Source organism: Mytilus trossulus, chromosome 10, assembly GCF_036588685.1.
Source record: "Mytilus trossulus isolate FHL-02 chromosome 10, PNRI_Mtr1.1.1.hap1, whole genome shotgun sequence".
Taxonomy (NCBI): Eukaryota; Metazoa; Mollusca; class Bivalvia; order Mytilida; family Mytilidae; genus Mytilus; species Mytilus trossulus.
Window position 1 is genome coordinate 14,868,240 of NC_086382.1, and position 25,911 is coordinate 14,894,150.

At 31.9% G+C, this 25,911-nt stretch overlaps 3 protein-coding genes across 4 annotated transcripts; all 3 read left to right on the top strand.

Annotated features, from left to right (window-relative positions):
* Window positions 1-7,681: 7,681 nt before the first annotated feature.
* LOC134686902 (dual specificity protein phosphatase 14-like) lies at window positions 7,682-12,089 on the top strand. Of its 2 annotated transcripts, none has more exons than XM_063546739.1 (2): window positions 7,682-7,797; window positions 11,421-12,089. In XM_063546739.1, the coding sequence occupies exon 2, from the start codon at window positions 11,435-11,437 to the stop codon at window positions 11,951-11,953; it is 519 nt and encodes a 172-aa protein (XP_063402809.1). In that variant the 5' UTR covers window positions 7,682-7,797; window positions 11,421-11,434; the 3' UTR covers window positions 11,954-12,089. The 2 variants fall into 2 exon arrangements, with proteins under 2 accessions (XP_063402809.1, XP_063402808.1); XM_063546738.1 differs by lacking the exon at window positions 7,682-7,797 and adding an exon at window positions 7,824-7,869.
* Window positions 9,362-9,823, top strand: LOC134687719 (dual specificity protein phosphatase 14-like). Its single transcript, XM_063548177.1, has one exon. It carries the CDS (start codon window positions 9,362-9,364, stop codon window positions 9,821-9,823), a length of 462 nt encoding a protein of 153 aa, XP_063404247.1.
* Window positions 12,090-13,893: 1,804 nt separating the features above from the next.
* LOC134686903 (uncharacterized) lies at window positions 13,894-25,494 on the top strand. The gene is made up of 9 exons (XM_063546740.1): window positions 13,894-14,007; window positions 16,638-16,810; window positions 17,583-17,719; window positions 18,239-18,348; window positions 18,990-19,111; window positions 19,936-20,237; window positions 21,034-21,176; window positions 21,464-21,585; window positions 23,492-25,494. The coding sequence occupies exons 2-9, from the start codon at window positions 16,678-16,680 to the stop codon at window positions 24,013-24,015; spliced, it is 1,593 nt and encodes a 530-aa protein (XP_063402810.1). The 5' UTR covers window positions 13,894-14,007; window positions 16,638-16,677; the 3' UTR covers window positions 24,016-25,494.
* Window positions 25,495-25,911: the final 417 nt, after the last annotated feature.

Sequence of the window (25,911 nt, forward strand, 5' to 3'; positions counted from 1 at the left end):
TCTACTCTACAAAAATAAGGAGACTGTATACATGGTATATTAAATCTCAATCGGTAACTTGGGAACTTTTTGTATGACTTTTAATTTTTATATCAAAATTATGGGTGCTGGATTGCCGAAGAGAAAAACAGCATGGTTTTGTTAGTTTCCGTAACGCAACAAACCTTTCCAATCTACAAATTATAGATAGAAGATTTATGTGGAAAGACAAGGTTATAATATCAAGAGACGCACTTATTCACATCACTTTTTCGCGAAAAGCTTTCGTATGTGCCATTTTGTAATAATTATTGTGTTTCCATTTTTTTCAGTTTGGCATGTATATAAGTGTCACAAGTTAAACAATTTTTGTAAGAAATGTTTATGCCTTTTTACGTTATAACAGGAATAAACATTAATTAACTGCAACTCGAACTACCAAGTCCTGAATATTTCTGGGTTTTTTTTCATTCCGTGGAGTAATAGCGTTTGATTTTGCCATTTTAGTTGTCATAATGTAGTTTGTAGAGTATTGGAAAAGGAATATTCCAAAAAAATGTACCAAGTCTTCCTAATGACTTATAATTATGTTCGGGTTTAAAAACACTTTAATGTTTTCGAATGATTTCAAAGTCTTACTGATATGATTGATTTGCCTATTTATTGAAACCTTTTGGTTTGTTGGTGGACTACCAGTCCCTAATGGTATCATCATCTCAGTAGTCAGTACTTCGGCACAGACATGACTGATATAAAACATTTCAAAATTGTCTATTTTTGAATTTAGAATTTATAAAGAATATACAAAGAAACTGAGGTTTCAACTTCCTCAGGCAAAGTTGACCTTATAGATGGATTTGTCTATTTTAAGGGCTTTTTTTTGGTCATATAGCTCTTCAACTGTTTCGGTTTTCAAACATCCTTCGGTACAAATATTCGACGTTGAGTGTTCCTGGTGAAGGTTAATTCATAAAAGCGCGTCGGACGTATCAAATTTGAAGATTTTTCTTCATCCTTTCTTATAAACAGTACAATAACCAAAAAATGATGCATCAAAGATATGTCATGCAAGCAAGAAGATTCGACTACAGGACTTCTTGTACCCTTTACTTTTATAAGCATGATACAGTGTTTCTGTAACTTTGTGCCTCATGTGGAGCAGATCTTCCTACTCTTCCAGAGCACCTGAGATCGTCTCCAGTTTTTGGTAGGGTTCGTTTTGCTGAGTCTTTAGTTTTCTATATGAACTTGGTTGGCCTTCTGGTATCTTTCGCCCCTCCTATGTCAACTCTTACATACCGAATGAAATGAATGGTGTCCAAGAGAAGAGAGTTAATTGGTGGACACACCATATTTGGGCCGGAAATATGGAGGTTTTTGGTGTAAAAAAGTGCAAAGTACATGTATCATATAAACAATCTGTAAATTGAGATACTTTAATCCTCAATTGCCAGAACTGGTCCAATCCAATTAGTTATATTAATGTTATAAAATATCACATAATTGTGCAGTTGATAACTAGTTGCATCTCACTACTGACAAAATATCTGTATTCCTCATCTCAGATATTAATGCACTTAAAAACCATCCACCTCATTGACTCATCTATGAATTTATGTAAAGATGACATATTTTTTATGTCCCTCAATTCTGACTTTTATAGACGCATCTACTGGCAAAATATTATTTCTCCACGAGTTGTATCTCAGATATGGATTCTTACGCAAACTTTCACCAGTCACTCATTTGTTAAATGTAGGTCAAGATTACCTTATTTTTATTAGGACCCACCCTTTTGTTATTCAAGACGCATCTATAAACAAAATCTCAAGAACTATGACTTATGCTTCCACATATAGATGGACTTTAACTTTGTGATGGACAAATGAAACACTATATACCTTCCACAACTTCGGTTGACAAAAAATGTAAAGATCTTAAAGCAAACAAATATCTAATCATTCCTCTCAGTAAAGGTTTAGAAATCATAGAAATAATGTTTTCATTTCTATTCGATTTTGGTGAAGTTTTAAAGTAGCAACAAACAGTCATAAAACTAGGGATGTAGCTTTGTATGATATTAAACCATGACTTCTGCTCAAACCGATGCAAATGGTCAAATATGACTTACTACCAGTTATGCGAAATATTGGTCATTGTTGAATGCCTCGTGGTTACTTGAAGATGAAGGACAATAATAAAAACGTTCCATATTTGGGTTTTACCACGTATTGATATTAATATTGTCTCGTGTTCATTTACTCAATATCCCTCCATATTTTCATTGGCAAACTGAAAAAAAGCTACACACTAGTACTACAACTGAAAATCAAAAAGCTTCAGACAGTATAGCAAATTATTCTCTTCGCAAATCCTTTACAAAATCTTTTCATTTCAATCTGTTTGGTTGGCTTGCAGTAAAATTGCAAAGTATTAACAAACACCAAGTGGATATTTGAGAGTCACTTCAGTTCCTGAAACATGTTACCAGGCCTATTAAACTCCAGAGATCGTTTACGTTGAAACTAAAAATATCTTTATTATGATTAATAATTTTAAATGATGAAAACTGTATATATAATAGTCAGAATAGAATATAAAATAACTGTTTTTAGAAGGAAAAAACGCAAACTAATAATAATTTCCCATGTTCCGGTTGTTGTAAGAACTTGGTACCTTGTTCACACTTCTAAAAATAACCTGGTTTTGGGAAATCCCCAAATACGGGGCATAATGAAACAATGAACATTCATTGTTATAAATATTTGGCATCTTCTTCTTATATAAAATCTTAAATTAATTTTCATTTACCGCAGAAAATATAAATATAGATCCGCAGAAACGTATGTAACAATCTCAAACACATATTATATAATGGACCGGCTAAGTACCGGCCCATAATAAATCGAAATCACTTCTACCTCTGCATCAAGTGTGATACATTATATGATATCTTCGCTGGGGACAATTAAATTTTCAAATATTCAAAATTTAGCTGTCACGAGTAGAAATATCGTAATGCACAAGATTTAATGATGAACTAATTATCATTTACCCTCCGCACTTAAAACATTCAATTAACCTACTCATAATTAGTTGTGTATTCATTCGATGAAATGACATTAGTATCCAAAGCAAAATAATCTGTGAACTTACTTGTCTTTTGGAATGAGGAAGTACTAAGATATGTGTTCATGGTGACAGTCGGGAACAGTACAAATGAAGTCCCCTCATATATCTAAAATCCGTCTTGAAACAATTTCGCTACAAAGTCAACATAACATACGAATATACTTAAATATGCAGTCTCCTAAAATTTATCTGAAAATTGCATCTTCCATGAAGATTGTGTGAATCTTAAATATATATAGTGGAAGATTATTTGAGTAAATAGTCCAAATTATATTTAAACCTTAAACAGGTAGTGAATCTAATACCCCGTCCTGTTTAAAACGTAAACATTTATAATTAAAAAAAGGGTGAAATTGTTTACATGATATTGGAGTGGCGGACCGGAAAATCTTAGAAATTTGAAGTACCTTCATGGGATTTAAAGAGTCAATATGAAGCTTATATCGTATACCTTTTAGCTCACCTGGCCTAATGGGCCAAGTGAGCTTTTCTCATCACTTCGAATTCGTCGTCCGTAGACGTCGTCATCGTCGTCCTGCGTCCGTTAACGTCTACAAAAATCTTCTTCTCTTTAACTACCTGTCCAAATTTAATCAAACTTGGCCACACTCATAATTTAGGTATATAGTTTACAAATGTGTCCGATGACCCGGCCAATCAACCAAGATGGCCGCCATGGCTAAAAATAGAACTAGGGGTAAAATGTAGATTTTGGTTTATATCTCTGAATCCAAAGCAGTTAGAGCAAATTTGAAATGGGGTTAAATTGTGTATCAAGTCAAGATCTATCTGCCTTGAAATTTTCAGACAAATCGTTCAACCCCTTATTAAGTTGCTGCCCCTGAATTGGAAATTTTGGTGAAAATTTGCCGTTTTTGGTTATTATCTTGAATATTATGAAAGATAGAGATAAACTGTAAACAGCAGTAATGTTCAGCAAAGTAAGATCTACAAATAAGTCAAATAAGTAATTGCCCTTTTAAGTCAAATTTAACAATTCTTAGTAATTTTTTGCAATCTTTTACAAAACATTTCTCCCGAAACAATTGAGACAAATCTATCCAAACTTGGCCACAATAAACATTAGGGTATATAGTTTAAAAAAACTGAAAACAACACGTTTAATAATTTCCTGCGTCCGAAGCGTTTTTCTGGATTTACCTTCGTCAGGAACGCTCAAAGCCAAAAATTTGAAATCCGTAGATGTAAAAGTACTTAAACCGTTGAAAATGTGTCCGATCACCATGCCTGCCAATCAACATGACAAACATGGTTAAAAGTATAACGTGGCGGAGGAGAATGCAGTTTTTGACTTATGTCTTCCAAAGTATAACGATTGCATTATTCCATGCATCAATTGTAAATAAAAATATCAGGTGAACGACACAGGCTCCTTGGAGCTTTGGTTGAAAATATGAGTCGTAGATATAAAAGCAAGTATTGCCGTATTGATATATTATATATTTTTTTTTAAATTAATGATTCGTTCAATAAATTATATAAGTAGTATTAATTTGTAATTTAAAACACTTCAGTTCATTCTAGATTCTAACCTTGGTATTTGACATCGACAAACAGCATTTCTGGAATACTGGCATAAATGTTTTTGAAAGAGTATTCGAAATGCATTGTTGATAAATCAAACAAAATTTGATGCCATGTAACATTTCGCATGTTCAAGAATATTGGGCATTTCCAAGCGAGATAACCCAATATAAAAAGAAGATGTGGTATGATTGCTATTGAGACAACTATCCACAAAAGACTAAAATGACACAAACATTAACAAAGTTTGTTTAAGAAATTTTTATAAAAGCTATGATAGTTTAAATTGCTCACCGAGATATAATTTTATTATAACACATGATATCTCGTATGTTTACTCAATTTCATTCTTCCTAATTTAGGTAGATTGACATAACCTCGGCTTTGAATGTATCTGTGTTATTCTATTGTTCATTTATTTATATCATGGCCACGGTATATCAAATTTATAAACAAAATACGTCATTTTGATACATTTTCCTGTATCAAAACTCTTAAAATTCGATAAATTTCAATAACAATTACCACTTTTTATTTCTAAATAATGAAAGTGGGCAAAGCAGAAACTATTATAAAGTCAATCTTTCTATTATGTCGATTCATTTGTATACTATACATACGACACCTGTCGAACGGAGGTTTAGAGTTTGCATTTCAAAATGCAGTTGAAAACAGAAAACACTGATTTAAAATATTTTTGTCTTGATACATATATTGTTTCATAATTTTTCAATCTTAACTACTATGGAAAAATTAACTGCTACGAAAAATAGATTTTTTATGATTTTTTTAAAGCATCAACCCATAGTTAAATATACAATAACCACAAAAGAAACATAAAGGGAAAAAAGATGTTATTTTCAAATGACAATGAACAACAAACACAATGGCATACGAAGAACGTTTGAAGGTATAACATAAGCTGAACCATTTGAAACACTTCACACTAATAGAACTTGAACTGTTTATTTCCCCCGGAGAACCTGTTTTCACCGTCGGGTTATGTGGGGTACATGTGGCTAATTCGTACGTTTTCTGAGTACTGGATTCTATAAAATTGAGAATGGAAATGGGGAATGTGTCAAAGAGACAACAACACGACCAAATAAAAAAACAACATCAGAAGGTCACCAACAGGTCTTCAATGTAGCGAGAAATTCCCGCACCCGGAGGCGTCCTTCAGCTGGCCCCTAAACAAATATATACTAGTTCAGTGATAATGAACGCCATACTAATTTCCAAATTGTACACAAGAAACTAAAATTAAAATAATACAAGACTAACAAAGGCCAGAGGCTCCTGACTTGGGACAGGCGCAAAAATGCGGCGGGGTTAAACATGTTTGTGAGATCTCAACCCTCCCCCTATACCTCTAACCAATGTAGAAAAGTAAACGCATAACAATACGCACATTAAAATTCAGTTCAAGAGAAGTTCGAGTCTGATGTCAGAAGATGTAACCAAAGAAAATAAACAAAATGACAATAATACGTAAATAACAACAGACTACTAGCAGTTAACTGACATGCCAGCTTCAGACTTCAATTAAACTGACTGAAAGATTATGATTTCATCATATGAACATCAGGCACAATCCTTCCCGTTAGGGGTTTAGTATCATACCATCATAACATATATGAGAAGAACATAACCCGTGTCATGCCAACAACTGTTTTTTAGAATAAATGTGTTTAGTTCCGACGCAAAGACCTTAAATCTTTTATGACTTTACAACAGTATCGTAATTATATCCCTTCTTAATAAGTCTATTCAAAGGTTTTGTAAGTTTCTGAGGTGAATACTGACACCTTTGTGCTTTATAAAGAATATTTCCATAAAAAATTGGATGTGAAATACCTGAACGTATAAGAAGTCTGCATGTTGAGCTATATTTACGAATGATGTCTTTATACCGATGATAAAGTTTAGTAAATGTTTTGACTAGTTTGTGATATCGAAAACCCTGGTGTAATAATTTTTCAGTAATACACAACATAAATTTCTCTAGTTAAAATCTAAAACATTGTTACATACACGAGCGAATCGTACAAGTTGAGATATATAAACACCGTAAGATGGTGACAAGGGAACGTCACCATCTAAAAACGGATAGTTAACGATAGGAAATGAAAAATCATCCCTTTTATCATAAATTTTAGTATTCAGCATTCCGTTAGTGATATAGATATCAAGATCGAGGAAAGGGCAGTGTTCATTGTTAGTATTAGCTTTATTTAAAGTAAGTTCAGCAGGATAAATTTCATTAATATACATACTGAAGTCGTCATTATTGAGAGCCAAAATATCATCCAAATATCTAAAAGTATTATTAAATTTGTTTATCAGATGTTGTCTCTTGTTTGTCTTTTCGTTGTGTTTCTTGATTTCTGTTTTGTTTCGCTCGCACATTGTTGTCAAAATAATTGAAATATCTGCGACTGTTATGCAAGTGAGAGGTTTAGCTAAAGATAAAACTAGGTAAGATCCACCATTATCTATATAAGCGAATGCGTGTACAAAGTCAGGGTAATGACTATGACAGTTGTTTTTTTCATTCGTTAAATATGTTTGAGCTTCTGATTTGCTTATCCCATTCAATTATAAGCCTGTGGTACATTTCATAACTATTTGCCATTTGATAATTGACTTTCTGTTTTGAATTTTCCAAGAATTTCGATATTTTTTGTGGGTTTTTTTTTTAATTTGGGGGAATTTTTCGAAATTTCAACTCTATTTAACTTCATTTTTTTCTACTCTCTTTTCATTTTTATCGGAATAGTGAGACCAACCACTTTACTAATGAGGTGCATTAGGATATGGTCTAGGTCATTTTATATATTTAAATATCTTATCCGTACATTGTTATGATTTAATTGTGTTACAAGTATATACCTCCTTCGGCATTCATACCACAATATCTATGTATTTTGTTATCTGATGCATGTTATTGTCCAATATGTTATGAATAAATCAATTAAGATTTTTGAAATCTGGCCTACAACTGCTGTCTGAATATGGCAGTGTTTAAGTAGAACTCGACAGTGCTCAATGCTTAGTGCATTTCTATAGATTGACACTGTTACGCTAGGTAGTTGGATTATGAATTACCATTGATTATTTTACAAGGCTATAGTTACACAGGTATTTTCTATAGACCATATACAGTATTTAAATGTATGTTTATTAAGCAGCTCAGGTGACCAGACTATATAGGTAATAATTTGTGTGTTGACATATAAATCAGCAATTTTTCATTTAGCTTTGATCAGATTTGTATCTTTCTTATTTTCGTGATACAGAAGTTTTATCGGATTTATGATTAGCTTTCTATGGATTTAAAGACTAACTTATTAGTGGAACTCTGACAATTGTCATATGGTGAGTATAATCTTAACCTATTATATCTACACCGTTAACTTATCCTGTAAAATCTACATGACGTTTAAACGGTCTCTTCAAATTGTTAATTTAATAGATTACGTTTTATAAATTATTTACTTATAATAAATAATGTGCAAAACTGCTCAGTCTAGAAATTTGCAGGGTTTTTGTTTGCCTATTGAAGTTCTTTTTCACACTTAATAAAATGTTAATACTTTATACAGATGACTTGCATTTTACACACACATCCTCCTTGGTTGGCGAAACAAGACAGGTATGAGCGAGAGAAAGGTCGAAAGGAAGTTTTGCTTCTGTAAAAGCTGTCGAAATGCGTATCAAGTGCCTCGAAGCTTATCCTTTCTTTCTAATTATTTAATATCTAGTTTTTTTTTTTAGTTTTTTTTTTACAAAGATTATTTCTGTCAATCTTGTTCCTTTACTTTCATGTTTTTTTTGGAACTAGGAAAATTAGGATGGTTAAACATATATGGAAGGACGATACCTTTTAATTGTAAGGACATCGTCCGCCTTTTAATCCCCGAGGTTATCATCGACTTAGTATTCAGTTTTCTGTACTGCATGATTTATAACAAATCTTATTCTATATAAACAATTAGATATTATTTAGTCACTAAGGTTCCACCAAGGTAAAATGATCTTAGAAGTGTTGTCTATTATTTTTGTGTCTCTTTTGACCTGCAACTCCTTGCGTGTTTAAATATTTAGTATTCCTCGTTTTCATATATGTTTTTCTGGTGAAAGTAAAAAGTCAGCATAACAGAAATATAAAGTTTGATTATTATTCATCTTATTGATTCTTCTTGGTTTCACATGTGACAGATTGTTTGTTTTTAAACGTAGCTATATTGTTAATGATAATTAACAGACGTTTGCCCAGTAGTCAGCACTTCGGTGTTGACATGAACATCAATGATATGGTCATTTTTCTAAATTTCCTGTTTTTCAAAAGTATATTTTTTTTCGAAATACCAGGGATTTTCTTATCCCAGGCATATAGATTACCTTAGTCATATTTGGCACAACTTTTTAAAAATTGTTGGTCCTCAATGTTCTTCAACTTTGAACTTGTTTGGCTCATTAAATATTTTTTTATCTGAGCGTCATTAATGAGTCTTATGTAGACGCGAAAGGCTCTTCTGGCGTAATAAATTGTAAGCCTGGAACCTTTGATAACTATTGCTTTATCGACTTTATAGCCATTTTTTCATTGCAATGTGTTTCATTTGTTTTAGAGATAAGCAGAATAAAGACGGTTTAACAGACAATGTCATTTCTTTCGTCGATAGCTAAAATAACGGACTACATGTACTTATGTGGGGAAAGAGCCATTACAAGGACTCGTCTAAACAAATTAGGAATAACAGATGTGGTCAACTGCACACTTGATGTACCTAATCGAATGGACCCAGGAATAAAATGTGTACAGATTTCCATTCCTGATCGTCCATTTTCTCAATTAGACGTACACTTTGATAGAGTGTCTGACTTGATACACAAAGTTCATTCTCGAGGAGGCAAAGTTTTAGTACATTGTGTAGCTGGCGTTAGTAGGTCAGCAACTCTGTGCATAGCATATCTCATGAAACATCAGAACATGACATTATTTGATGCTCATCATTTTGTGTGGACGCAGAGGAAAATTGTTCGTCCTAATCCTGGATTCTGGAAACAGTTAATTGCATATGAAAGAAAAATACATGGACGTAACACAGTGAAAATGGTTAACTCTATTGTTGGTTCTATACCAAACATTTATCTGATGTAAACATTAAATTAATGTGGAAATTTTGTCTTTTTTGTTTATTCTTCTTTACAAAGAGCCATGACATATCAACAACACAATACATTTCAACATCCAAAAATTTGAAGATATCCATGACTGAGTCCAGAAACTTTGTGAAAATTAAATTCTCATGTATTTAACTATAGATTATATGATGTGTAAAAAACTGTTGTAGGAAAAGAAATAAATGTATTAATACGTTTCAATGTGTCTCAAAAGTATATTTATGATTTATGTTTTTGTCAGAAATATTAAGCCTTATGGGATCAAAATTGAAATATTCGAAGCACATGTTAAAAAAACAGTGGCAGTGAAATTATTAAAATTAGGACATAGAACAACCTATCAAATGAGTCCAACATTTACCCAATATCTTTTCCAAGGGTCAGTGTACCATTCACTCATACCAATGGGTACTTATACTTTAAAGTATAATATATTTTTAAAAATGAAACCTGAAGCTACTTACTCTTTACGTGTATATGATTTTGGTGAATGATCTAATTTCTTCATTTCTTAAAATGAGTTGTGGATATTGTCAATCCGGCTCAGTACTAAATAAAATGAAAGTATAGCACTCAAAAGCTTGTGTCTATCATATGAGAGCATCATATCTGTTATATATTAATTGTTTAGTTTAAATCGAAATCATCGCTACATACGTTTTACCGCGGATGTATTGAGAAATTGTCTTCACGATAAGGTGAATATCGCGAAAGATCGTAGGCATATTTCATAAAAAAGTAAAATCACTTACATAATATTGTATTGCTTAATTCTAAAGTCCCTGTTTTTGCAGGATATGACCTTGTGTATTCAAAAGGTTTATCGAATGATATACAAATAATTAAGAAGATGACAGTTCTATGCAAGTCGAATAAAATGAAGCAGATTTTGACAAACCACCTGGCAATAATTTAATCAGAACTAACTGGTGTGTTGTGCAAAATGGCGTGCAAGTTTACTGAAACTAAGATCTTCGCAACGTGACGCGAAGAAATAACATGCAAGAACATGTTTTGGAGATAAGTATGCAGTCCATTCTAACTGAACTAGTACACATTTTGTTTCCTCTGCTGTTTTTTGCTCTTTGGTCGGGTTATTGTCTCTGACATATTCCCAACGGTCATTTCCATTCTCAATTTTATCAATTCAGTTTTACTTTTGTAAGCCCAAATATAAATTTCGGTGAAATATAAAAAAGAAGATGTGGTATTATTGCCAATGAGACAACTATCCACAAAAGACCAAAATGACACAAACATAAACAACTATAGGTAACCGTACGGCCTTCAACAATGAGCAAAGCCCATACCGCATAGTCGGCTATAAAAGGCCCCGATAAGACAATGTAAAACAATTCAAACGAGAAAACTAACGGCCTTTTTTATGTAAAAAAAAAACGAAAAACAAATACGTAACACATAAACAAACGACAACCACTGAATTACAGGCTCCTGACTTGGGACAGGCACATACATAAATAATGTGGCGGGGTTAAACATGTTAGCATGGTTTTATATTCCGTCTAATTTACATATTATAAGTGTTCAAGCTAAACTTTTTTCTTTTTTTTCAGGTTGAGAGTCGAAAATGGCATCTCGTTCATCTCTTGCAAAAATAACAGACCATTTATATCTGTGTGGTGCCTCGGCAATTACACACGAACGATTGGTACGACATGGCATAACGCATATAATTAACAGTACTAATGATGTGCCAACGATTCAAGTTCCCGGAATCCAGTCACTCAGAATACATGTGGATGACCATCCCCGTGCTCGATTAGATGTACATTTCGACAGAGTGGCAGACGAGATAAGTCATATCGCCTCTCGTGGCGGGAAAGTAGTTGTTCATTGTGCCGTTGGTGTCAGCAGATCAGCCACATTATGCATAGTTTATCTTATGAAACAACATAAAATGACTTTGGTAGTGGCCCATGATTATGTACGTGGAAGAAGGCCTATCATTCGACCAAACACTGGATTTTGGAAACAACTTATAGACTATGAAAGGAAATTATTTGGACGCACTACAGTGAAAATGATTAACTCTGTAGCCGGCCCGATACCAGATGTATATAAGGAGTATGCACGATACCTAATATAGCTCTCGTCGTAATTGTGTTTTTAAATTTTTGTTTTTGTTTGTTGCTTTGTTTTCCCTTGATTGTATCATGAAAATGTGAAAATACAATGCTTGAACATCAAAGAAGTTAAATATGAAACGAAATATGAAACGAAAAATTATACTCAGCTTAAAATATCTTTTCTTTTTTTCACCCACCAATAATGACAGGACAGCCCACTTACGAGGTCTGTACTTTAACATGAGGTGGTGATAATTTAATCCGAACTAGGTAACTAACAGAAGGAACACGACACTCATTTAAAAAAAAACTAGATAAATTTTCAAGGAAACACGTATTTCTTTTATCCTGCAATCAGCCAACTATTGTACAAATAACAGGCACACATTTTCGTTATTTGTACTTGACGTACAAGTGTGGACACAGATCAGTTTTGATAGTATGTTTGAATGTTTGACAGTGTTTTATGACAAACAAGTTTTCTATGAGTTGTTTTCCCATTTGGTAATCCATATACCAGTAACATGTATAAATAGTGTCACTGTTTCCAATGATAAAAACTTTAACATAAAAACCAAATATTGCATAACAGACACTTCACATTTTAAGTGTTTGGTACTGGTAAGATATTGTGGATGGATGTCACTGTGGAACATAAAGCATTATGGGAAAACAACTCATTCTACTTCAGGAATAAATTATCTTAGCTGTATACTATTTGTCAAAACTTATAGGGATTGTTGGTCCTCACTGCTTTTCAATTTCGTACTTTGTTTGGCCTTTTCAACTTTTTTTTATTCGAACGTCACTGATAGGTCTTTTGCGTCAGGCGCATCTACAAAATGCCAATCCTGGTATCTATGATTAGTTCAATTATGCACAAAATATATTAATCCTATTACTCATAATAAGTGAGTATTTCACTTTTTTATCAAGTAATCACTGAAACATGAAATTGAGGTCAAGGACAATTGACATATGTCAGACTCAGACGGAAACTTTGTAACATAAGTTATATATTCTGCCTTCTGAAAAGAAAAGGTACACAAAGTAAACACCAATGCCACCGGAAAGCATATTGCAAAGTTCTTCACAGGCAACAGAAAAACTACGCTTATATAAATACTATAATTCTAAAATGTTAGTGCATATTGAAAACCGATAGTAACTAAACAAATCATAACAATATAACGTAAGGTAGCGTCATAAATAGTTCCTCTTCCACGTGTACACAATAGTAAAAATATATATGTTAACATTATATACCATAAAGAATTTTTGAAAATATGAATATATATTACGAAAAATTCTTTGATTAGTTGATTTTTGATTAAAAAGATTATCAAATATCAATATTTCACGATAATTGTTTTAAAAGAAATTCTGATTTGAATTTTATGTATTTGGCTATTAAAAGGAACATAATGTCAACATCGAAAGTGAAACAAAGATGAACCATCTTGTTCAGTAATTATATCCACACAAAAAAAAATCATACTTACACAGGTAAAAACGATGATTAACATACTTTGTAAAATTGTAACCTAAATAATGAAACCAAAAAAGATCCTGAAAAACACATATTGCACGTGGTCGTTATCTATTAATATTTATATTATGTTTATATCGGGTTATATGGTCGTCTCGATCAGTTGATACTTGCATAGCATCGATTCGATGAATAGTTAAAAAAAAAACTTAAAATAGAGAATTAGGTATTCTTTTTTTCACACAAAATTTGATTTTCTATGCATAATAGTTTATATTTTATTTGAAAAAAGGTTGATAAATTCATTTAGACAAATTATTTAAAAAAAACTGGATTTATATTGAGATGCCCCAGCCACCTTAAGAGCTTTTTTCTATTTCAGTTTATTCCCCCACCCCTTTTTTTCACTGGAAGTCAGGTTCACAATGGTGCTTTGGATTTTACTATTAATTGCAGGTTATTGGATGAGGTCAGTCTCCTAAGGGAGCTAACTCATTCGCTTTTTATGTAAACAAAGAAAAAGACGAACCTCAAGTATGTCTGTTTTTGATAGTCTTTGTTGAACGATTGCATCAATGGCAATAGGTAAAAAGCAATAGAAAGTGCAAAAATTATAAGACTTATTATTTATATGTCATGTCACAAAATTTATCATTACATAAGTTACAAAAATCAATATTCAATAAATCTGAAAATGAATGAGTCATTGTCATTTAGTGATTCAGCTGTAAACTTGAAAAATAGTGAATGGATAAATTGTCTTTTTGTCTTTTGATACATTTGTTTTAACTGTTACGTTGTCTATCCAAGTTCTGGGATATTGGACAAAGTATGTAAAACTACGTAAATATAAACAAGATGTTCATTTTAAGGTTCATGTGGACCCTATGGCTAAAATGGCCGTATTTTCACCTCAAAATTTAGTCTGAGTACAGAAAAACCTGCGCATTTGTAGAAAAATTCAGGCATAGCATGCCCTAGATGAATGAATTTTAAGTATGTTTTATGTTTTAGAAAAATAAAAACTTACCAGGATTTTGCCGTGCACTTTTTTTCATTCCTCCAGAAGGTGCCAAAAAAAACTAAGTTGGGAAACAGGTTTGAGAACTTCTCCACAGGTAAAGACTAAAGTGAGCTTTTTTAGTTGACATGGACATTAGATGGACAATAGATACCTGACAATAATTGGTTAATTAAACTGTGTACCTGAGTGGACCATATCAAGGTAAACTCAACTGTTTGTTAATCTTATCATCTTCTGCAGAGACGAAAAAAAGTGTACGGCAAAATCCAGTTAAGTTATGAATTTTTCTAAATCATACAGTGCATTTGAATTCTATTTTTCTAGGGCATGCTATGCCTTAAAACATTTTCAGATGCACAGGTTTGCCTGTACTCAGAGAAAATTTTGAGGTGAAAATACGGACATTTTAGCCATAGGGTCCACATGAACCTTAAAGACATATATATGGATGAACATACGATTACAATGTATACGTTGGTGCACAGGCACTAGACGTTCTGTCAATAGTATTAATACTATTCTGTCAATAGTATTAATACTATTGACAGAACGTCTAGTGCCTGTGGTTGGTGGCTAGTCTACTTGTCGTAAATAAAGGTTCCATATTTGAAAGCCAAATCGTATGAGCGTCTGCTCATTTTAAATCCTTAGTGTAGACTGCCCGATCCTGTTGAGTGAAGTCATACTTATAGTTCCTAGGGACAAGGAGCCTGGCGGGGCACATGCCAGAACAGGAAGTCCCGACAAGGATAATTTCATGGCCTGTCTCACAAGAAAGAGTTACAGAACTATAAGTAATATTAAAGTTAACCAATTTCCTTACATAAATAGAATAAACAAGAAAACAAAGTGACCACCATTACATAAACATTAAAACCACAGTTCTTTTTAATCACCAATCATATAGTATGAGTATTTCATTCTGAAATTTTGAAATATCGCATGTTTAAAAAAACACTTTTATATATCCAAATTTTATGCAGCCGAACCGCATTTTCTGGTTTTACATAAAAATGAGAACTTAATTATTTACAGTGGAGTCCGCGGTGTCCCCACGGCCCATGATATCGGGAATTACCTGATTTTGCCATATCAACACAGTTACACAAATAAAATCGATCTTGTTATTGTTTTAGCCTTCTGAAGGGATAAAAAAGAATAAAATTGATAAGTTCAAAAGTTAATTAATAACTGCAATCCCTTGATTTGCCGTATTTGGCCAATTTCCATAAAAAAAAATTACATCATGTGATAAAATTTGTTTTATTTAAGTCAAATTTATATCAGATTTAAATAATTTTTGCTCTGCATCCATGGCAGTGTGCATGGTTCAAACTCAGCTATAGTACAAAATCTTTCCTTTATTCAAAATGAGCTATTTTTGGAAGGCATGCATGAAATCACCAGACATTGAACTCTCAGAACAGGGGTTTCCCTAATTTGGACACACATTACACAAAATCTAGAGGATAAAACCATACAAAGAGAAGATTTTATGAAATAAAAGTACATTTGTATGTTATGAATGTGTTCACACAATATTATCCAATTATTGGTTTTATCAGTTGAATGAAGTGAAGTCATAAGTCTTAGGTGCACAGATACACAGGACTGCACCGTATCCCAATCTCATGCATTCAAAGAGTATGTCTGGATTTACCTTCATGAGAAACGCTCAGAGAATATTCAAAAGCCATTGGCCTAAAATAAAAAGTTGCGGACCAATATGACAAAAAAGGACCTAAATTAATAGCCAAATCCATCTTCATGGTAGTTGCTGTAGGCATATTATTCCTTTTCTGGCTCAGTGATCAGTAGCTATAGTCTGCTGAATTGGAACCTTATTAACATGAATATGAGGCAGGTGTTTCCTGAGAAAGGGGACAAAGTCGGTATCAAATAATAAATTATTTTAATTTTAACATATTTTAATGTTAAAAAAGAACCAGTAAATATCCTAATATTGTCAATGTTGGTCATATTTTACTCAAAGTCTCATGACAAACAAGAACAGAAGAAATAAAGATTGAGATTTCTGCGCAAATGCGGGGAAAAAAAGTTAGAAAAAAAGTTAACGATTTTTAGTTCATTAGACAATTTAGTACATTGGAAATTATTCTACTGTTGAAGTGGTTGAAGTGTAGGTAAAAAATCTTCATGCTTTTAAATATTGAAGTTGTATATTTTTCAGTAACTCAGTTCTTAATATACAAATGTAAGCAGAACATAAAATGGCTGGTGGTGTGTTTCATGTTGAGTTTGGCATCAATGAAACCTCTTTAACTAGAGCCTTAGAAAGTGGCAGCTATGGTGCAGCAGAAAGATTGATTAGAGAGAATATTAATCCATCTTATTTAGATGAAGGTTTGTAATAATTAGAAATACATGAACATACTTTTTTCAACAATGCTATATAAGTGCATTTTGTTAAACAATAGAATGAAAGTTCTTGTTATAAAGACAGTCACAAGTACAATGACGGGGGTAGGACCTTTATCGGCACTCCAGGATCGGGTCTTTTTAAGCTTGGGATTTCGGAATTGACACTTTCGTGATCAGGGAATCCTTTTTTCGAATTTCAGGACGTCAGGATTTACTTTATTTAAATTCGGGACCTCAGGATTTCGTTTTTTAAAGTCGGTGATTTCGGGATCAGCACCCCTCCTATCCCCCCTATCTACAATAGTTAAATGTTACATGCACCTGATTATTAATTTCTATGTCTGAGCTCAAATGTCAATATAAAATCAAGGGATCGAAACCTTGTCTTTCTTTATATGGCCTAGATCAAAGGGAATTTGTCATTGTCCGTTAACAAGAATCTTCTTCACATGAATGGTAATAAGATTTACACTAAATGACGTGTTCATCAAACTTGGTAAACATACTTCTGCTTGAATGAAAAAAGTTATTAAAGTATAAACATGCATGTCATACAGTTAGAGTGTGAGATCAAATAATATGTTGGACGTAAATGTACACTCTTTATTGGGGGTGTCTCTATTATAATCTCTGTTTATCATGCTTATAATTTTATCAAAGAAATGACTAAAAAAAAACTTTTCAGAAGAAATTGGCACAAACAATTTCAATTTTTAAAAACTATTGTAAAAAAAACTTCATCTTTTTTGTTTAGGTTGTTATCAGAGAACACCTTTATTTATATGTTTATGTGGTACAGATGAGGAACAAACCAAAGTTCGACCCCGCCATTTGTACCTCGCCAAACTGTTAGTAGAGAGAGGGGTAAATGTTAATCTTCGAGTGCCAACAGTATGTATTATTTGTTTTTACCGCTAATTATTTGTGTAATAAATTTCAGTGGTACATGTATAGTATGTATTATTGATTTGATCAATTTATTTAGAATCAAATACAGAAAGAGATCAGACATGTACTAAAATATTAAATATTCACAAGATATGTTTTGTAATAATATTTCTCTCTTTTTATTTTAAATGTTTCAAATTTCCCAACTAATTTTGGAAAATTGTTCTCCACACTTAGTATGGACATAACTGTTCTCTGCAAGTGATTGATCAAAATTTCTATTATGACATTAAGTTTTCTTGATTTCTTCTGAATTCCCAATTGTGACTTCATGAAAATAGGTGACCTAAAGAATACAAATTTCTACAAATGTTTAAAGGAAAGGATAAATTTGTTATGTATTTTTTTTCAAACCACCAAAGATAATTGTCTCATTATTGTACATCTTACATCTTTCTTTATGTATGAATATCATCCCTTCGTTGAGACCTTTGACTGATTTTTTCTTCTTATTTATTTTAGACATATTTTGGAAGTGAATATGAAGGACCAGGAAAAACTGCTTTAGAACTACTAACTGATTTTTATAATGATTTGACAAAAACTCCTAATCTCCATAGCAATCAGATATGGTAAGTTATTAATTTAAGTTAACTAAACAAAAAGTGAATATGGTGAGTTTTAATTATTTTAAAATTAAAAACTATTGTAAAAATTAAAAAAACTTCATCTTTTTTATTTTATAGGTTGTTATCAGAGAACACCTTTATTTATATGTTTATGTGGTACAGATGAGGAACAAACCAAAGTTCGACCCCTGAAATTTTAAAATAATGAGTTTTAATTATTTTAAAATTCCAAAAATTTAGATAAAACCAAATAAAGACAATTGAACCTTTAAAGTTAAAATCAATAATTCATAAATGACAACTATTGAGATATCCCAGGAAACCTTAAAAAAAATCCTTTAACAAGCCACCCTTGTAAACAGTTAACAAATTGCTTTCACCCAATCACAGATTATATATTTCCTCTTTGCATCAGACATTAGTTGTCTCCAATGTTTGTTAAAAATAATTTTGATTATCCTTTCATTTTAAGACACACATGCAAATTTTGACAAATTAGAGAAAAAAACAGTTTTATGAAAATTTGTTTACATATTAATGAAATGCTTTCAAAACTTATTACAACGGAAATGTCTGAGGCAGAGGAAACTTTGAGTAAGATTTAAAAGAAAATGTTTTGTACAACAATATGATATTTGTTACAGGTCAGGTTACCACAGTACATGGGATCCACATGTAGATCTGGTCATAGGATTAAATAAACAATATCTGACCACACCAGAGGACGTTATAGAACATGTGGAGGATCTTATCTTTGTCATACTGAGTAAGTTTACTTTTTCTGTTAAGGAAAATATTTGTTGGAGTTTTCCAACATTAAAAAAAAGTCATGTTATATTACTCTTATTACAGTTGTGCCTTAACAAAATAATAGTAAAAATAGCATTTTTTCAGTATTTGAAAAAAGTCAATTCTGTATAAAGTAAGAATTATAGTTTAGTTTAGTTTAAACATATTTATTTATAGTGGATTGGGAAAAAATTTTGCCACTTATATTCATCCCTTTCCACTTTGCAAGTGCGAGTGATGCCTTGTAGCATCATTAGCCTGCTCATTTTCGAAATCTAAAAGGGTGCCTTTAAAAATTGATACTAGTAGTTGATTGATAGATATCTATTTTGATTATTTTATCATCTATCATGCAACAAGACTCAAAGTAAACAAATATTTACTAGATGAGATATATTTGATGTTTTTCTTGTGAGTTATAAAACATTATATAAATTTGAATTTTTAATTATGATAATATAATTTGAAGAAAAAAATTTGCAATGGAGAACTCACTACATGTTTTACATGAAGATGTAGAAGAAATGTACATTTTAAATTCACATTGCCTGATTTATTACTATAAAAATCATGTGACTTTTTACTTTATTTACTTTTAGAAGGAGGAAACAACTTACATGTACCTATCAGAGTTATAATTTTGGAGATACTATGTGAATGTCATCTAATTACATTGTATCTGGAAATAACGAAAATGTAACAATATTGAACGTATTGCAGGAAAATATTATTAGGTCTCACTGAACATGCAGATGTTTCATTAAAAATTGTTCTGCCTATTAATTGTAAAACATCTTTTAGGTAATGGTGGTGATCCAAACATTCATGATGTAAGTAAACTTACACCTCTACACAAAACAGCTATATATAGCCATGATGATAGACTGTTACGATTATTATGTGAGAATGGTGCTAATATCAATGCTGTCGATCGGAAAGGGAATTCCCCATTATTATCTATGTGTGATACCTCATGTACAGATATGTATGAGTACTTAGAAGATCTTTCACTGTGTAGTGACGACACACTAGAGGACAATAGTGCAAGTTTGTGTGTGAAACAAGATTTCCTCAGTTACATGTTGTCTATCAAAGATACAGAGGTAATCTTCGTTAACTATTAGTGCAAAAAATTGTACCTTTATTGATGCAGTGTTTGATACAAGTACCAGATTACCACATATGTTTTCCATTATTTTAAAATTCTTATCGATGGATATTCCTGATAATATAGTTTTACAAAATCAATATCAGATTTTGTATTGTACATTGTGTAGGGTTTTTTTTCTTTCTGTTTTTTAATTTTAAGATGTCTTCATCAAAAAATTTTGTTCTTCTCAAAATCTAAGAATTCACGATAAAAACATCAATTTTAAAGGTGCATTATTATACATTTATGATATAAAGCTAATTTTCTCCATTTATTGCTATTTGATTATTGTAATTGAGGCCATGCAGTGATCAGAATACTTGTGAATTGAATTAGCAAAAGTTGAATGAACCACACAATTCATTACTTAAGGTGGTACCCAACACTTTCACTAAAATTAATTTGGCTCTTTTAATTTTCATAAAATTTTAAAAAGTATTTACTTTGACCCTTTAACAAGTATATAAAATTTTCAAAAATTTTGAACCAACCGTTTTGTCAGATATATAGCACTTTGACAAACTCTTTTTTTAATCATCGAGAAGCTTAATATTCCTTTAACAACACAACATAATAAAAACGTTTAGCTGATTTTACAGAGTTATCTCCCTGTAGTGTTAGTTACCACCTTAATGCAACTCGAATAAATCTTTCCTGATTTCTTAATTCCTTTGCAGTGAAAATGGTGTTAAAAAGATAGTTCTTCCGATTGGAGCATTATTAACTAACTGTGGAAAAATCTTTTTCAGGTCAATATTCAAAACAGTCGTGGTCAGACAGCTTTATTCCACTGTGTGATAAGAGGGGATATCAATGCTTGTAACAAACTGCTGAAGAAAGGTGCTAATGCTGCCCTCAGGGGTACTGTGTGGGAGACACGCAAACAAAAAAGGTAAATTAAATTATTAAAATGTATTTACTCAATTGAACCTGTGAGCAAGGTTTTTGTTTATTCAATTTATCTTTTTTTTTAAAGACACATCTTCTAATTCTTTGCCAATCAAACCATTGGTTTTTTTCTCATGAAAAATTTGATCAGCTTGTTTTTTAGTGGTATTGACAAAAACAAGGAACAAGGACACTTACAAATATATTGTATACCAGATTAATATAAAAAAGTAGTATTTTTACCTTGAAACTAATTAAATGTTCCTTATTGAATTGTCTTATATATTTCAGAAAAATGTCACCAATTTTTGCAAGTTTTTTGTCCATTCCAATACAACGATCATTAAACTGGAGAAATCTACATAGTGAACTTGCATCAGCTCCTCACCAGTATGGTCATCTAGTAGATATGGGTAAGAATAATATACAGTAAAAAAGTAAATTGTGGGGTATACAATGTATATCATGTAGGGAACACAAGTTTACCCAATGGACATCATGGGTTGCCCTAAGATGACCAAAAAAGATTTTCATATCAAAAGATAAGACCAGTTATGAATATTTCAGCAGCGAAGACCAAAGATCTGACATTAGTTACCAAATTCCTAATATAAACACCTATGACCAAGGTTTGAGGGGGTTTGAGTGCTTAAAACACTTTTAACATTGCTACATTCTTTACATGCCCCTCCCAATTTAAGGATCCTGTTATTCTGTTGTAATTGTTTGTTACTGTCTTCCTTATATGTTTTTCTCTTGTTGTTTGTAGCATAAATCAGGCTTTTATTTTCTCTTTTGTACGATTTCACAAACTTTCATGTCAGGCCTTATATAGCCTACTAGACAGTATGTATTTAACCCATTGTTGATTTAAAGTTGTTTACATTCTCCTCTTTTGGACTTTGATGGATAGTTGTCTCATTTGCAATCATACCACATCTCCTTATTTTTATATGTAAAGTAAGAACAATCCCTGAAAGATTCCTTTTTTTTGCAAGAATATTCTAAAATATGATGCTAGTTTGGTGATTAGAACAAGTACTTTTTACTTTGCGTCCAGCGTTGTCCGGCGTCGTTAACATTTACAAAAATCTCCTCTGAAACTACTGGGCCAAATTAATCCAAACTTGGCCACAATCATCATTGGGGTATCTAGTTGTAAAAATGTGTCCGTGGACCCGGCCAACCAACCAAGATGGCCGCCATGGCTAAAAATAGAACATAGGGGTAAAATGTAGTTTTTGGCTTATAACTCAAAAAACCAAAGCATTTAGAGCAAATCTGACAATGGGTAAAATTGTTGATCAGGTCAAGATCTATCTGCCCTGAAATTTTCAGATGAATCAGACAACCTGTTGTTGGGTTGCTGTCCCTGAATTGGAAATTTTAACGAAATTTTGCTGTTTTTGGTTATTATCTTGAATATTATCATAGATAGAGATAAACTGTAAACAGCAATAATGTTCAGCAAAGTAAGATTTACAAATAAGTCAACATGTCCGAAATGGTCAGTTGACCCCTTTAGGAGTTATTGCCCTTTATAGTCAATTTTTAACCATTTATCGTAAATCTTAGTAATCTTTTACAAAAATCTTCTCCTCTGAAACTACTTGGCTAAATTAATTCAATCTTAGCCACAATCATCTTTGGGGTATGTAGTTTGAAAAATGTGTCTGGTGACCCGGCCATCCAACCAAGATGGCCACCATGGCTAAAAATATAACAAAGGGGTAAAATGCAGTTCTTGGCTTATCACTGAAAAACCAAAGCATTTAGAGCAAAATTTTCAGATGAATCGGACAACCTGTTGTTGGGTTGCTGCCCCTAAATAGGTAATTGAAGGAAATTTTGCTGTTTTTGGTTATTATCTTGGATATTATTATAGATAGAGATGAACAGTAAACAGCAATAATGTTCAGCAAAGTAAGATTTACAAATAAGACAACATGACCAAAATGGTCAATTGACCCCCCTAAGGAGTTATTGTCCTTTATAGTCAATTTTAACAATTTTCATAAAATTTGTAAATTTTTACTAACATTTTCCACAGAAACCACTGGGCCAAGTTCATTATAGATAGAGATAATTGTAAGTAGCTAATGTTCAGTAAAGTAAGATGTACAAACACATCACCATCACCAAAACACAATTTTGTCATGAATCCATCTGGTTCCTTTGTTTAATATTCCCATAGACCACGATGAGCGACACAGGCTCTTTAGAGCCTCTAGTTTTTAACTATCACAAATAAGCAAAATTTAGTCCATAAATTTTAAACTTTGTAAAATGCTACAATACTGTATATTTTGTTTTTCACAGGTTACTTTAACAGGAAGGAAATTGTAGAAGAAATGTCAGAATATTTGGAGAATGATTTCCCAGAGTTTCTTCATTTAAGATCTGTATGTGACAAACTTGTGAACTGCATGTTTGGTCGAACTACTTCTACCCTACAACAAACTGCTACACGGGTAATTTTCAAACAGTGTTTTCTTGGAAAAACTTGCTCAATAACCCAATTAATGCCAGCAGACACACTAAAACAAAGATTCGCTGATGCAGATCTGAGTAACTTAGATGTTTATGATGAATATATCAATTTTGTGCTAAATAAAACGGTTCTAAGAGCATTAGTTGATAAACTGAATCTTCCTCATGACTCCATTTTGAGTTTTGAAATTGAGCTACTACTGCATCAGATGGCAAGTCGTTTTGGAGCTTGTAAAGTTCTGCCACCAGAGAACATGTTCAATGGAGAAAGTGATAGTAGTGTTAGTAGTGATGATAGTAATAATTCCTCGTTCAGTCCTGATGAAGGGGACTCAGATTTAGAATACTGGTGAAGTGACTAGAAAACTAATGATACATTGATAAAGAACTGTGGATTTATTTATTTTTCATGGTTACCAATTTTCATGGATTGGGGAAAGATTTGTTTCCATAAAGACTTCGAGTTCAGGGTTTTGTATAGTTTGCACACAAATCTATCAGGAATTTTTACTTTGTCAAACACGTAAATTCATGATTCTACTATCCTCATGAATCCATGGAAATTGGTACTCTATGAATACTCATGAATCCACAGAAGTGATACATTTGTGAGATGTGTTTATGCTAGTGGAGATATTTGGTTATGATTTTAAGTTTGACTGTAACATTACAATTTTCTCTGTGATACTATTTTAATTATGTTATGTAGTTGTGATAATATTCTACTCTTTTGTTCTGTGATGTCATTTTCATTGTTATTAAAATCATTTCATCTCTCGATACAGACTATATTATAGTGCTTGAAAATATAAAGAAACTTCATTAGAATGCAAATAAAATACAGATAAAATCCCTACCTATCAAAATTGATATTTATAAGAATTTCTTATAGATTTCAGGTCTTATATTCTAGAAATTGGTGTTTTTTTTTGCCTTTACTAATTGCCTCTTTATATGCTACTATTTTTAATTCATGTAATTAACAACAATAATTGAACCATCAATTTTGTAGTGTAACCTTGGAAATTTGACCTCACCTTGTAGTGATTGAAATTTATTGAAATGACACATTCCCCATTTCCATTCTCAATTTTATTCTGAAATTCTGGCTTATAAAGTCATTATAAAAAACAAAAATGCAATTATTCTATTTTTACTTGCATGGTCATACTTTATATATCTTTGTTACAAAGGAAGATTTATTGTTACTTTTTTCATCCATGCATCCATAGCACTTGTCTATCCATTTGACTTATTTCATTTTCATCACCGCTTCATGATATACAGTATTGTACTACATTTGTATTGTTATTGCGAATCCTATCAAGTTTTCCACAGATTCACCTGCAAGTTACCTGTCGATTGAAACTTTTGTGAGTTCTATTGTCCAATCTAACAAATACAACAGGTATTGTTCTCTGTGTAGTTTATTCAATGGGAACTTTAAATTTCATGCAAGAGAAATCTATCACTCACTGATTAATTTACCTGAACAAAAAATTAAACTGTCAATGATGGAAATACATGTACAAATAAGTAATTATAAAACTGCATTTGATGTTGTATTTATTCAATCAATAACAAATTTTCAATTTGTTTAATATAAACACTAGTTTAAAAGTTAAAAGTTGATTTCTGATCAAATTTCAACATTTTACCTATTGAAATTTGCCATTTTTTAGTCTGTTCACAAATAAAACTTGAAATGATAATGTTTAAATAAAGGTCTTCATAAATGTATTCTTTATAACTGAAGAACCACAAAAAACATGTAGATTCTCTGAAACATAAATGCATGCAGTAGTTAAAAAAAAATAGAAATAAACTTTTTGAAATTACTGTCATTATCTCATCACCTTTGGGGTATTTAAATACCTATTGCCTGACCAGAATAAAAAATTGTCAACACAATTTGTCCATTTAAATTGTACAATAAGTATTGTGAGAGCTCATCAACAGGTGGTCATTTAACTACCCAGTAAAAAAATATTCACTATTTCTAAAAGGTAAAATTTATATGACCGATAGCTAGCTTGCTTTCCTCATGCATCATGACCAATGTCCTGAATAAGATATGGGACATTTTAAGCCATTTCTTTTTGTGTCTCTAAATAGTCAAGATGGAAATTTCAATCAGTGGATTTAGTTTATAAAAAAGGAGATATATGTTTGCTTCATGGTGTTTTTAATGTGGGATGTATTTTAAGTTTTTGATTCCTGAATGGAATTAAAGTGTTTGTGAAATGGAT

Coding starts and splice junctions, on each gene's coding strand:
- LOC134687719 (XM_063548177.1), top strand. CDS start 9,362: ATGTACTTATGTGGGGAAAGAGCCATTACAAGGACTCGTCTAAACAAA.
- LOC134686902 (XM_063546739.1), top strand. CDS start 11,435: ATGGCATCTCGTTCATCTCTTGCAAAAATAACAGACCATTTATATCTG.
- LOC134686903 (XM_063546740.1), top strand. CDS start 16,678: ATGGCTGGTGGTGTGTTTCATGTTGAGTTTGGCATCAATGAAACCTCT. Junction 17,720..18,238: donor TTAATCTTCGAGTGCCAACA/GTATGTATTATT, acceptor TATTTATTTTAG/ACATATTTTGGAAGTGAATA. Junction 19,112..19,935: donor TCTTATCTTTGTCATACTGA/GTAAGTTTACTT, acceptor AACATCTTTTAG/GTAATGGTGGTGATCCAAAC.